Below are 14,962 nucleotides of genomic sequence, written 5' to 3'. Positions count from 1 at the left end.
TTGTGTTTTTTCATAGTTAATAATCTCTATTTACAAAGTAGACACCACTTGAATTATAGCTCATTGTGGAAAATAGAAATGATAATGTTTTCCCCAGACATTTGAGCAAATTGTATGAAATAGGCTGAAATGATCAAATTGCATGCAGAACTAGAACGCAAAAATCTGATACTATTGTGAAAGATTATCTGCTGGATAAAAGAAATTTCACACGGAGGTCAGTCTGGTTTCGACGTAACGGAAGAGAGGCAGAGGCGGTAAAATTTTATAGGAGGTTCTATTACAAGAGAGGCTCCCACGATTTGTTTCGTAAACAAAGGTGTGATATATTTCCGCATTGGTAAAACAGGATTTGAGATAGTGTGCAAAACAGCAACAGCCTCTTGAATTATAGCTTGCCGTCGAACGTAAAATGATTGTTTTTATTCCAACATTTGGGCAAATGGCGTGAATGATTGTATTTTCTAATGTTATTTCAAGTGTCTGAAATGTTTATAATGCACACGTGCATGACAGTTTATTCACAGACACTGCTTTGAACACCAGAGGTGCTTTCAGATCGTGTAATTTATCCATCAAGCTGAAAGAAATAGCTCAACATTGATTTCTTTCCTTCGGAGTTTAAATTCTCAGTTTTTCTTTACTTCGATAATGGTGTCGAAATAACGAGGACATTCTGTGAAAGTAAAAGAAGATAGACTGGACCTATTCTCGTGGAAACAGGGCATTAATAATCGTCACGATTTTTTTAAAGTTTGTAATATATGTTCGACTATAAGAGATGCAGTAATGTTCAGTACAATTGTTACAGTGCAGTGTTTTCACATTCAGAACGATAGGCATTTGCAGTGGCTGTGTTGGGACGGTCAGTGTGTGTGTGTGTGTGAGGGGGGGGGGGGGGGGTGTCGCCCTAAGCAGCTGTGCCTCGATATCAGGGGGCGGCATGTGGGCTGGGGCGACACTGGTATGTTTTAGACTAACAAACAAGACGCACTTTGGGTCGGCCCTCATTTATCTCGTATTGTTTAGTGATTTGCCATCACTATCTCATCGTCGGCAATGAGTAACGTGGAGTTCCGTTCCTACTTTCCCATTCTTGAACACTACCTCTTTCACTTTCTCAATATTTTCGGAACATACACATTGAAGAGCAGAGGATAGAAGTAACATTTGTGTTTCCATAGCTTAGAGTGTGAGAAAGGCTCAGAAATAATCGTCATTATTTTATCTTTTCATTTCACCGCCTTCTTCAAATAGACGCCAAGAGAGTACCAAATTCTCTCTGTCGTTTTGTTTCAGTATGACAATACTGTCTAGGCACGATCTTCCTATTCTAGATCGGCTTTGATGCTCTATATCATTTACTTTTTTTTTTGTAATTGTGCCCTTTAGAAATGACTGTAAATCTCTGGTCTAGTATCATGGTTGCTTCTCTTTGATGCTTGCGATTCCTTCATTACCGAACTGATTGTCTAGGCGGTGTAGAGACGATACCTACTCTTATTACTCTTAACGTCCTATTTCTTCTGCTGTCGTCAACGTTTTCTTTGCTTGAAATGAGCGCTTCGACAATAGTCTTAAACAATTCCTCGTTTCTTTTCCCCAAAACTGAAAGCAATACTCCAGCTACATCTGTGACCATTGGACATCGGACATACGCCTGTGATGTGAACTGACTGGAGATTTATAACCAAAACTAGCACATAAGATTGTATGAGAAGACCTTTCAACAAACCACTATGCACATGGGGCCTGAAGACTCCACAGTGTAATGCCGAAACTGGTAGGCGAAATAAAATAACATCTGAATCACACGGCTGTTGGCAGATTTCACTGACAATTGCTCGACCAACGGATGTCCCCTATGCATGATGGATCAAAAAAATGGATCAAATAGCTCTGAGCACTATGAGACTTAACATCTGAGGGAATCAGTCCCCTAGAACTTAGAACTACTTAAACCTAACTAACCGAAGGACATCACACACATCCATGTCCCAGGCAGGATTCGAACCTGCAACCGTAGCAGTCGCGCGTTTCCTGAGTGAAGCGCCTAGAACCGCTCGCCCACCGCGGCCTGCCATGATGGATCAACAGAGACTATTTCAGTCATCCGAGACCACTGAGCAACAACAATATGGTCTCCCGTTTTGTATTTTTCGTCTTCCTTGGGTTCATCGGTCACATCCCGTCTTAAGGCAGTCAGCAGCACACCGTCACGATTATTCCGGTTAACCCGTGGTAATGGTCGAGGGGTTTTGATACAGAAGCTCAAATTACTTGAAACAGGTTCTGGATATACCGACGCATCGCCGTACCATTCACGAGGGGTTATGTTTTAACAATGCACTGAAGATGCTATATCTATGCGTGTCACGGAGTCGCGAGATAGGAACGGAGGACCTCAAGAGCCTTTTAAACCGCGGGCAAGTCCTTACGGGGGCGTGTCACGTTGACGACATGCCGTGACCTGCGTTCCCAAGCGAGTCTAAGGACTACAACACGGATCTCGTATGCCGGCCGTGTGGGCACCGTGTGGCGTAATGCAAGCACAGCCGGAAAAAGGACGCCCTGCCGCGTCGCTATGCTTCTGCCCCAAACAGCGTGACTTTGTCGACCTCTGTTTCTTACACGATCACGACAAAAGACAAGGAAGACACTTAGGCCTGGAGAGCTGGAGAAAAAAGCAGGTAAAATGATTCACGGCAATGCCGAAACCCGCTCTTGTGTGGCGACGATTCGCGGGCAACCAGTTCCAATGCGGTAAGGTGCAGACGCTAACTTTCTGGTCAACAGACTTTGCCAACGCCATTTCTTAAAATAGGGACAACTTGTAGTCTTTCATGAAGACGGGACTCTTTAAGAAGAGTAGGCTTCCTTCCCTCAGTAATGTCAGGTAGATGAAATTACTGTTAACCTGTATCGTGACACTCACCGACACCACACGGCTACATGCATCACGCTAAAGATACAGTACGTAAAGGTATTTTCTCGGTGTTTATGATACTAAAGTAACGATTATGACCTTCAGCGTGGTGTGTGCTCTCGTCCCAAACGTCTCCTACAGTCAAGGTACGGGCGCTGATGACTGTAATGTAGAGCGCCCTAAAAATATCAACAACAATAACTTCTTACCAGGACTCCCAAGTTTGCGTTTTATAACGCATTACTAAACATTCACTTGTATAGAGACATTCTGGGTTTACTACTGTGTTGTAAATCTTTATTTTTAAAATTTTTAGACAGAGACCTTTTGTTGTGATTGTTCCTGGTTACACCACATGCTCTTTGCATGTTACGTACTCTCTTCTATAGCGAATTTTTCTAAGGCATTTTCTTGAATCATTTCGCCCAAATATTTAAATTTATTAACCTTCTTTATTTATACAGCATCTCTTACTAGGATTTCTGGAGCATTCTTTATATTCGTCATAAATTTTGTTTTTTCTACGGAAGTTCTTAAGCCTGCTTTGTTGGCTATTTCTTTCATTATTATTATTATTATATTCCTTTCTCAGACGTTATGCCTGGTTAAAAATGGAAAGTGATGCGGACCTTGGATCAAGAGTGACTTCCTTTTAACTGTGTGGTATATGTTACATTATATTTATGAACTTTCGGGTAATTGAAAATGTATCAATAATTACAGATTTCTGTAGTTGTGTATATACGTTTCGATGTAGCTGTATTCCGTTGATGTACTGGTGGATACTGTGTGGTATGACTCCTGTAGTTGATAGTATAATTGGTACAATGTCAACTTTATCCTGATGCCACATGTCCTTGACTTCCTCAGCCAGTTGGATGTATTTTTCAATTTTTTCTCCTGTTTTCTTCTGTATATTTGCTGTATTGGGTATGGATATTTCGATTAGTTGTGTTAATTTCTTCTTTTTATTGGTGACTATGATGTCAGGTTTGTTATGTGGTGTTGTTTTATCTGTTATAATGGTTCTGTTTCAATATAATATGTATTCATCATACTCCAGTAATTTTGTGGTGCATACTTGTATGTGGGAATGTGTTGTTTTATTAGTTTATGTTGTATGGCAAGTTGCTGATGTATTATTTTTGCTACATTGTCGTGTCTTCTGGGGTATTCTGTATTTGCTAGTATTGTACATCCGCTTGTGTTTCTATTTGTTGTTTGCAGAGTCTGCATTTATCTGTTGTGAGAGTGTGTCTGCATGCTAACTTCGTAATTTTGAGCTGTTTCACTTTTTTGCGATTATGTTTCTTTGGCGCTTTATAAGAGTTGTTGGCTGTAAGGTCTTTGTAACCCAAAGCCAAAATAATTAAATTTAAAAAAAAGTAACAACTTGCCCATCCCGTCCTGCTCAAGAACCTAATCCTCCGTTCTTGCCTAGTAATGGCTGTCCTTCGTCCAGACACCGCTGGCGGAAAGTCCGACAGTATATCCGTCGAGGTTTCTAGACCTTTTGCCTTCTTCCGATTACCATCTGTCGTGTCTGTCCCTCCCAGGTTGCTAAAGGAACACGGGAAAGGTTTCACCTCTACGGGAGCCTCTATCAGCAAGGACGACCGCCGATGCCCTTAACGCGACCGCATTCGTCAGCCGCGAAGTAGTGGGTCGTGTCGCGTCGTTCCACAACGTGGAATGGCAGGCGCCGTCAGATCGGCTGCTGCTACCTGGAATCCCACGCTGCCTGCCGTTGCAGTTCGCAACACGCCAGTGCCTGCCTGTCTATTCGACCTCAGAGCGACCTTACAAAAAACCGGCAGGCGGCCGGTGCGACTCTGAAGGCCGAGCGAGCAGCCCGCGGGAAATGCCACCGGCGTCGAATCACTCGCTCTGTGAATACGACAGGGAGGCTATGACGGAATTCCCCTCCCGGTCACACGTCTCACACTCGCGTCGCCTTTACCGCGTGACTCACGCGACATGCCGCATTCCGATCTCCTTTGAGTGCCTCTGCCGCAACTAGAAATATCATTCCCTGGAACAGACTGTTATCGTCTCAGAGCTTTCACTTTCGAAGTATCGACCCTTCTTCCACGTCTTGCCTTAAACTAAAACGTATTAATCCCTCGTCTTACAGGCTACATAACAAGCTCTTGGCACGCAGTGTACAAGCAGCGTAAACGGTATATAAAGTAAGGGAAAAGAAGTGCTGAATAATTTGAAAAATGCATGTAGTATATTCCTAGAGTAATTATTTAAGGCCGGTTCTTGAAACTTTGTTAGCAGACTTTCTTGGGGTAGTTTACATTTGTCTTCAGGAGTCTTCCAGTTCAGTTCCTTCAGTGTCTTTTGACTCTTCCTCGGATTAAACAAACCTGTGACCATTCGCGCTGTCCTTCTCTGTGTACGTTCAATACCCGCTGCTAGTCCTATCTTGTACGGGTCCATTACACTTGAGCAATATTCCAGAACCAAACACACGAGTCATTTGTAAGCAATCTCCTTTGTAGACTGATTGCGCTTCCTCAGTATTCTACAAATAAACCAAAGTCTTACCACCTATTTTACCCACCACTGAACCTCTGCGACTATACCATTCCACATCCCTACAAAGTGTTTCATACTGGTGTTTGTATGAGTTGTGCGATTCCAACAGTGACCTATTAATATTGTAGTCATAGCATACTACGTTTTTTTGTTTTGTGAAGTGCTAAATTTTACGTTTCTAAACATTTAGAGCAAGCTGCCAATCTCTGCACCATGCTGAAACCTTATCAGCATCTGACTGAATATTTATGCAGATTCTCTCACACGGTACTTCATTGTAGATAACTGCATCATCTGCAAAATGCCTGATTTTATTCTTAATATTGTCTCTGCAGGGTCATTAATATATAATCTGAAGAGCAAGGGTCCCAGCACACTTTCCTGGAGCACACCCGAAGTTATTTCTTCATCTGACGATAACTCTCCATCCAAGATAACTTGCTGTGTCCTCCCTACCGAAAAGTCCTCTCTCCAGTCACAAATTTCACTTGATAGTCCATATGATTGTACTTTTGATGCAGTATTGGGTCAAATGCTTTTCGGAAATCAACGTTTATGTACAATTACTGCAGTGAGTAAGAATTATTGCATATTCAAGCGTTCACTTTTAGCTAACTATTCAAAATCCTTCATTTAGCGTGTCTAATTTGGCTATTTCAATACGATATTCCGACGAAAATGCCAAGTACATTTAAGGAGAGCCGTGCGAAACTTTCACATTTTTATAGTTTTAAATAATTACTATTTGGGCGAAGAATAGTTGTGGGAATGGATGGAAAGTATCTTTGAAAATGAACCGAACGACGTTAAATAATAATCTTGAATTTATGATACATTTCAACGTGTCCGAAAATGTGTTTTGCATTCGAAATGTTTGTTCTGGCTTGCACGACGTGCAGAGACCATAGACCATAAATTATATCTATGGTCTATGGTAGGGCCACATAACCTATAACTTCAAATCGACAAACATTTTCAGTAATAGTAAGCACGTTATGCCGTAGTAGCAATAGGTAAATCACAATTCAAGGCGACAATGACAAATAAATTTGTCGTTACGGTAAGTATATTCGCTTAGGAAAGTCAACTTGTACGATGGGCATAGATAATCGACTACTGCAGTGGTCGCGGTTTCTGTCTACGACAACGCTGTATTCAAATTATCCAGTTGATAGGTACATTAACACAAATAAAATGGTATTCGTAATAAGATAATATGAAAACAAAGGCTCTTATTCGTGCTTTATAACTTAGTTTCGTAAAGTATGGGTATGGAGCTGTGCTTCCGTGATGCCCCTTTGCCTGAGACACTTAAAAGTGTCTTTAATGTTAAAACTTTCCACAAATGGTAAGTTTTAGCACAAAATCGGTATGCAACGTCAGAAGGTTAAGAAATCTTTCTAATGATATTCATCCCTGTACGATTAATATGTGTTGAGAAAAAGGGATGTATGTGGGTCAAATGGCTCTGAGCACTATGGGACTTAACATCTGAGGAAAGGGAAGCATATTTGAGGAATAATATATATGATGGTAGGACTCCACTCTATTTGCGTGACTTTTCATACAGTCTGTACAGGAAACAATAGATCCTTAACAGAAATAACAGTGCCGTCTATTGACAATATCTTAAACTTGTCCATTAGCGCACACGTTACCAGGCGTTATCGGCGGCAGATATTTTCGAGTGACAGTAATTAGGAAATAACAGGAAAAAAGGGAAGAAATATATGTTTTATATCCCCGTTCTATTCAGGAACCAAAGGCAGACGCAATTGCAATGCTTCTTGTCACTCTATCTATCCAACTGCACTGAATCAATACAAATTTTGTGATTATAGCAGTTGCTACAAAGCTATCCTTCAGTACGTGTCTATAGTCCGCAGATTCGAAAAAAAAGCAAACAGCTCTTTGATATATAGCACTATTGTGCCATCGCATAGCCGGCAACTAATGAGCTGTCAACCTTGACTCATGAAATCTACTCGCAAACTGCGAATACGTTACGGCCACAGCTATACGATTTAATCGAAACAAATGAAAAACATTAGCATGGCCGAGATAGACACAAATTCTTTCGGAGTCGCAGTACTTCAGATACCACCACACGCAACAGAGTCCCAAGCTCATGTAGCTAGTAGTACCGCACTTTAATTTGGAAGGGTCGAATCCCACTCGTCCTTATGGTGAACATAGGCAGTTCCTTCGTTTTGTGTGTGTGTGTGTGTGTGTGTGTGTGTGCAATATGACGGAGTGCTGCATCTTAACTAACACGTCTGTCTACGAGATGTCGACCAGAGTGGCCGAGCGGTTCTAGGCGCTACAGCCTGGAACCGCGCCACCGCTACGGTCGCAGGTCCGAATCCTGCCTCGGGCATGATTGTGTGTGATGTCCTTAGGTTAGTTAGTTTTAAGTAGTTCTAAGTTCCAGGGGACTGATGATCTCAGAAGTTAAGTCCCATAGTGGTCAGAGCCATTTGAACCATTTGTCTACGAGATGCTAAACGTGTTTCTTCCTACGCCCAATACTACTGAATTACAGATCTTTAGCCATTCAGTCGAATTCGATCGAGTTACTACTAATTCGCTTCGCTATGGTAAGCGGATACGGAACGAGGGCGTTTTTTTATTATATTAAATGAGTGAAATAAGGAGACCTAAAAAATTAAAAACTAATTGTGTTTACATTTCTTTAACGCAGTGGCGTTAGTATCTCAGAAGTTCTACAGAGAAATGATTAAGAATGCTGAATAACGGTTCGATTATCTAAAACGGGTTTAACGTATCTTGAACCTTCAAATAACGAGATTGTTGCAGTTAGAACACAATAACTGAGTACAGTTGCATGAAGAAGTAATTGCTTGGAACGTTCAGTTTAATTACTTTGATATTATTTCGTCCATCTTTGACAGAACATATGTATGACAATGCGCGAAACAATATTCAATATTCTACAAGCACAAAGCACTAACGAAGTTGCTTCTGCACTGCAACCAACCGAAGAGTCGCAGTGGATAAGTCACTGGAATCATATTCGACAGGAGTGTGGTTCAGATTCGTGTCTTGCCACTCGTATTTGTTTTATTGTGATTTTATTAAATCATTTCACCCAAATACCAAGATTTTCTTTCAATAAAGTAAGGTCGAGTTCTTCTCCAGTTGAGATAGTGAGCTGTCTCTAAAAATATTTATTATCAGCGTTCAAATGTGTGTGAAATCTTGTGGGACTTAACTGCTAAGGTGATCAGCCACTAAGCTTACACACTACTTAACCTACATTATCCTAAGGACAAACACACACACCCATGCCCGAGAGGGACTCGAACCTCCTCCAGGACGAGCCGCACAGTCCGTAACTGCAGCGCCTCAGACCGCTCAGCTAATCCCGCGCGACTATTATCAGTGTCACATTAAATGAAATCCCTTTTGCTTTGTTGCAACATTAAGTTAGTTTGTAACAACAAAGCAAAACAGTTTTTAGCTTTCATCTGCTCTGTGAATTTTTTTTTTTTTTTAAGCGTTAGATATACCAGCTATGATAGAGGCGCTGACTTTTTTATTATTGCTGTATGTTTATACTCCAAAAGCCAATGAATAAAAACAAGTTTTCACCATAATGCCCACTGGAATGTAAAATCATGTTGAACATTGATTGAAGTACCACGACAATATCAGATCAATTCTCATCAAAACTTTTGTTGAAATCAGTATGCATTTATAATGAGAATTATTGTACGCAAAGAGCTTCATGCAAGTGCAAGCAAGAGGAGATACACGAAACAGTTGTGAAAAGCTTGGTGGTGGACTTGAATTGCTGTTACTGCTATACGGCTACACAAGTAGAATTAAAGGTATATGTGATTATAGACAATATATTGCCATAAAGCTAAATTGGTGATTGTGCTACAATGATGTATTTCCACAACGCGCACTGAACTAACTATTTACTAGTCTGCGGAAGAAGAAGGAGTAACTGATCCGTTCTGAATCTGGAGGAAAGCGGAGTCACCGGACGCGCTTTAAACTGACGACATGTAAGTACAGACATGTTTGCAACCAAGTAAGCGTCTCGCAACCATTCAGAAGTTAGCGATTATTTTTGTGCAGTGCTGTTCTTGACGGCCATTCACTGTTCCACGGGCCATTAGAAGTGTTGGCTACCGTTTCGGAATTTCTACCACGTAGTCTTCTTTCAGTCATCGAAAGCCGGCCGCGGTGGTCTAGCCGTTCTAGGCGCTTAGTCCGGAACCGCGCGACTGCTACGGTCGCAGGTTCGAATCCTGCCTCGGGCATGGATATGTGTGATGTCCTTAAGTTAGTTAGGTTTAAGTAGTTTTAAGTTATAGGGGACTGATGACCTCAGATGTTAAGTCCCATAGTGCTCAGAGCCATTTGAACCATTTGAACCAGTCGTCGAAAATTCGAAAGCACCGTAGAAATGATTATTTTTGTTTATAGATGCCCGGTTTGACTTCGACACCTCCAGTCTTCCGTGTCGTAACATTCTCCACCTGCCTATTTAACGTTGCGACACATTGCACTGATGAGCCTGACGCAACTGTTTTCCAGAACAGTCACGCGTAGACTCGTCAGAACGGGGATAGTGCTTTGCTGACTTCGCTTCGATGCAACACAAACGCAACTCGTAAGGATGTAACCGCTCTTTGTTTGTGAGCCAGGCGTGCATACGAGGTGGTATTCGGGTCGCAAACACAGAGTATGACCAAACGGCCTATTTGTGTAACAACTGTTAGGAATGAACGGTATTCCAAGCGGATCGCCGTGGTGGCGTCGGGAGTTATTTCTGTACATCTGACCCGACTCGCTATTAAGAACGCGGCCGATGCAGCTGTTCCGAAAGGGTCGGAAATGGGTCGCTGGAATACTAGCCAGAACAGTGTATTCAGCGCCCACACAACGTACAACTGCTTAAAAAAAAATCGTGTCTAGTGACGTACATGTAACAACCTTGAAAGTGTTGACTGCGTAACGTTCGTTCTGTCTTTAATGCCTCGTCAGTGCCATAACATTTTCTTGTGTGCCTGGTTCATTATCACTTTACGTAAATGTTTGCAATGGCTCAACGTCTTATCTCTTCGTGCATTTAAGAGATGACAATGTACAGAATGGTAAACTTACATACAAACAACGGAAATGTATACAGGAACAATAATATTTCCGAGGCCTTGTCAGACGCGAAATATTGAGCGGAACTCTTACTAACGTATCTTTATCTAGTAAACTTGTTATGAATGTGCGACAGAATGGAGCATTGTTATTTAAATATGGACTCTGTTCGAATACTAATCTCTAAAGTTACCACGTAAAGCTAGGGTTTAAAAAGTGCATTCGTTACATGGATAACCGAGAAGTGGCATTCCGTAAAATTAGCATGTGAAAACTTCGAAATAACGATTAGGCAACGTATAAAGACCCTAATCTCGGCTAACCTGTGTACCAATAAAGCAAGATGCCAGTTAGTCATCTACCTGATCCAACCCAAATCCCATTTCTCACCGGACAACCACCCAATAGAGTAACGAGCCTGAATGGATACCGTACCATTCACATGCGTTCTTAACATGAATTATCCTTATCAGAACCTCGAGTCTTCGAGAATTATCTTAATACTAACCCATTACATATCTGTTATTAAAATATTGCACATGAAAAGCAGTATCTCCTCCGTCCTTCAGAGTGGTTCCTATTTGCTGCCACAACAGTTCCAATACTTGCGAGGAAATTCTTACCTTTTTTTTGTTATTACACTGATTCCTAATTAGACACACCCAAAAGTGATTTTTTCATGCATTCAGAAATTTTTTGAAGTGCTGCACTAACTCACATTTTCTTTCTCCAAAAATATACTACTATATGATCACGAAGTAGGAGTAGTAACGTTTGATAGTAACAGCAAGGGCTCTTTAGAAATAGTAAACATAATAAACTTCGGAAACATATCAGATTGCGGAAAACATAACTATAACTTTAAAGGGCGCAATTTCTGTCACGACGGTTCCAGGGGCAGCTCCGAGCGAGATACGGATGCACTTATAACGATGAACTTCGGGAGCGAGTATGAATGAGCGAGTCGTACATTAGTAGTTCCTCGATAAATGTTTACAACTGAGCCCAGTAATACTAACAAACTTAGGTCCAAATTCGAAATGAGAGCGATACTCACTCGGGAAGGCGTTGGTCGCGGCGATCACCGCAAAGACGAAAACTAGAGCAAGTGCGATTGCCTTCATCTTCGGTCCGCTCTCGATGCACACTCCAGCGAAAACAGGTCGCAAATCGTTATATGTTGAGTCTCAGTCGCGCTTTTTCTCGTACTGGCGCGTCCTTCGCCTCAGGCGGTGAATATAAAGCTTGAGGCTTGGAAGCGCGTGGCGGGGCGACAGCCAATAGGAGGCGCCGGCGGCTGTACGTCACGGCAGCCGTAGCCAATCGCCAGACCCGTGCCTACGCATGTGACTCAAAACAGTGGCGTCAATACGGAGGCAGGTCGCCTTCGTATGTGCCTGCTTTTCCGGGAATATTATGTTGTTTTGAGTTTATTATGAGAACCACAGCCTCAGTTTGATGGTGACGGTCTTCTGTTCTGTCTTGCGCTACTGAGAAAGCGCATAAACGCGCGTTCATGACCACGAAGTTGGCGCGTCTCAAGCGTTCGTTTACTAGTCTATTTAAGGTAGGTCGACAACGTCCCGCTGCTTCACGAAGTGCATATGAATCAGTTTCGCACCGAGTCTCCAAGTGACGCTAATCTTCCAGCGAATTGAGCAAATACATTACCGCAGGCAGAAATGCTGGCTACACGTACGACCGCGCTCTTTTAGATCTGGAGCGCGATTTGCCTGGCGAAGCAACACTACAGGCGGAGAGAACACTTGAGAGGCAGAAAAGAAAGCCTGTGACATCTTTGTTGTTAATGTCGAAAGCTTATGAGAATTCAATGACTTATTCGCATCAAGAAACGCAAAAACAGAAATTAAATTCACATTAGTATTTTACTCTCTGAACACTGTTCAAAAGAGGATATTTTTTGATTTGTTTTGAAATAAGTAAGACACTATTTCAGCAGTTACAGCCTGTCAACGAAAAGAACTACCAGGCTGTTTTTCTATGACCTAGAGCAGTTTTCTTTCAGGTACGTCTCTGGCTTACGACATTTTCTTATTTATTTATTTTGAATGGCTTTCGGCTGATCCCATTCAGCCATCCACACACACACACACAAACACACACACACACACACACACACACACACAATGGTTTTGAACGATACAATACACTGACAGAAATAAAATCGCAACACCAAGAAGGAATTGTGTAACATAAAAGAAGTTGGTAGGTGTGTTTCATCTGAGAGATGCTGTATATTGCAAATTACATCTACATCTACATCCATACTCCGCGAGCCACCTGACGGTGTGTGGTGGAGGGTACCTTCAGTACCTCTGTCGGTTCTCCCTTCTATTCCAGTCTCGTATAGTTCGTGGAAAGAGGGATGTCGGTATGCCTCTGTGTGGGCTCTAATCTCTCTGATTTTATCCTCATGGTCTCTTCGCGAGATATACGTAGGAGGGAGCAATATACTGCTTGACTCCACGGTGAAGGCATGGTCTCAACAAAAGCTCGTACCGAGCTTCTGAGCGTCTCTCCTGCAGAGTCTTCTACTGGTGTTTATCTATCATCTCCGTAAAATTATCCTGTAACGAAGCGCGCTGCTCTCCGCTGGATCTTCTCTATCTCTTCTACCAACCCTATCTGGTACGGATCCCACATTGGTGAGCAGTATTCAAGCAGTGGGCCAACAAGTGTACTGTAACCTACTTCCTTTGTTTTCGGATTGCATTTCCTTAGGATTCTTCCAACGAATCTAAGTCTGGCATCTGCTTTACCGACGATCACCTTTATATGATCATTCCATTTTAAATCACTCCTAATGCCTACTCCCAAATAATTTATGGAATTAACTGCTTCCAGTTTCTGACCTACTATATTGTAGCTAAATGATAAGAGACTTTCTTTCTATGTGTTCGCAGCACATTACACATGTCTACATTGAGATTCAATTGCCATTCCCTGCACCATGTGTCAATTCGCTGCAGATCCTCCTGCTTTTCAGTACAATTTTCCATTGTTACAACCTCTCGATATACCACAGCATCATCCGCAAAAAGCCTCAGTGAACTTCCGATTTTATCCATAAGGTCATTTATATATATTGTGAATAGCAACGATCCTACGACACTCCCCTGCGGCACACCTGAAATCACTCTTACTTTGGAATACTTCTCTCCATTGAGAATGACATGCTGCATTCTATTATCTAGGAATTCTTCAATCCAACCACACAATTGGTCTGATAGTCCATATGCGCTTACTTTGTTCATTAAGCGACTGTGGGGAACTGTATCGAACGCCTTGCGGAAGTCAAGAAACATGGCATCCACCTGGGAACTCGTTTCTGTGGCCCTCTGAGTCTCGTGGAGTAGCTCGAGCTGGGTTTCACACGATCGTCTTTTTCTAAACTCATGCTGATTCCTACAGCCAGTCACATAAGTGGCAGCAGTAGCGCCACTGCGAAGATGCAAATCAGGTTTGCTTTAAATGCGCGCTGTAACGGTCGTGAGCATTAACTACCTATGAGACCTGGTGTGTTGATGTTAGTCAAGAATGCCCTTAAGGCGACAAAGACGCCACGATAAATACCAGACTGAGTAAATCTACGAGAAGCTGGATGTTCTTCTGCGATATTGCAGAAAGACTGAGCAGGGTGTCCTCGGAGTCTTTCGCGACGGCATACATGAATAAAACGTTCTCGGTTTTCCAGCCGCGTCAATTCAAATAAAATGCTCGAGCTTTCGATGGCCATCTCCGCCATCGTCGTCAGGAGTTCACTGACTGCCAGGGCTGCGAGGTGTTGAGACACTCAAGAGAATGAAGATAGGCCCAAACGGCCTAATGGTTAACCTGGACGCCGTGTCACTTTTTACGAGGGTGCCAATACAAGATACGCTGGATCTTTTGGCCCAACAGTTTCCATCTGGAATCATTAAGTTGTTCCATCACGTCCTAACGACAACGTACTTTTTGTACTGCGACGAATATTATGAGATGACGGACGGCACAGCCATGGGATCACCACTGTCTCCAGCAGTCGCAAATTTCTTCATGAAGCACTTTGAGGAGCAGGCTCGGCAAACTGCGACATTGCGGCCATCTTGCTTTCTACGATACGTTGATGACACCTCCTTGTTATGGCGTCATGGCTAAGATACACTACAGCAGTTCGTTGATCATATGAATGGTGTCCATCCCAACATTAAATTTACAGTCGAGATGGAGAAGCACGGCAAGCTACCATTCTTGGATGTTTTGCTTGAGCGGAAGGCAGGAGGCCAGCTTGGTCACTCAGTGAATCGGAAACCTACACACACTGATCGGTACTTGAACGCCAATAGTTTCCTCCACCCTGTACAC

The 14,962-nt window shown here is 42.4% G+C and overlaps 1 protein-coding gene across 2 annotated transcripts in view; it reads right to left on the bottom strand.

Annotated features, from left to right (window-relative positions):
- Positions 1-12,174, bottom strand: part of LOC126278419 (icarapin-like) — a 48,545-nt gene extending 36,371 nt beyond the window's left edge. The window contains exon 1 of one of the 2 annotated variants that reach the window (XM_049978530.1): positions 11,655-12,174. In XM_049978530.1, the coding sequence (XP_049834487.1) occupies positions 11,655-11,721 (67 nt within the window). In that variant the 5' untranslated portion in view covers positions 11,722-12,174. The remainder of the gene's footprint in view (positions 1-11,654) is intronic. The other variant, XM_049978529.1, reaches the window with a different exon arrangement.
- Positions 12,175-14,962: the final 2,788 nt, after the last annotated feature.

This window comes from Schistocerca gregaria, chromosome 6 (assembly GCF_023897955.1).
Source record: "Schistocerca gregaria isolate iqSchGreg1 chromosome 6, iqSchGreg1.2, whole genome shotgun sequence".
Lineage (NCBI taxonomy): Eukaryota > Metazoa > Arthropoda > Insecta > Orthoptera > Acrididae > Schistocerca > Schistocerca gregaria.
This window is presented reverse-complemented; position numbering and strand designations above follow the sequence as displayed.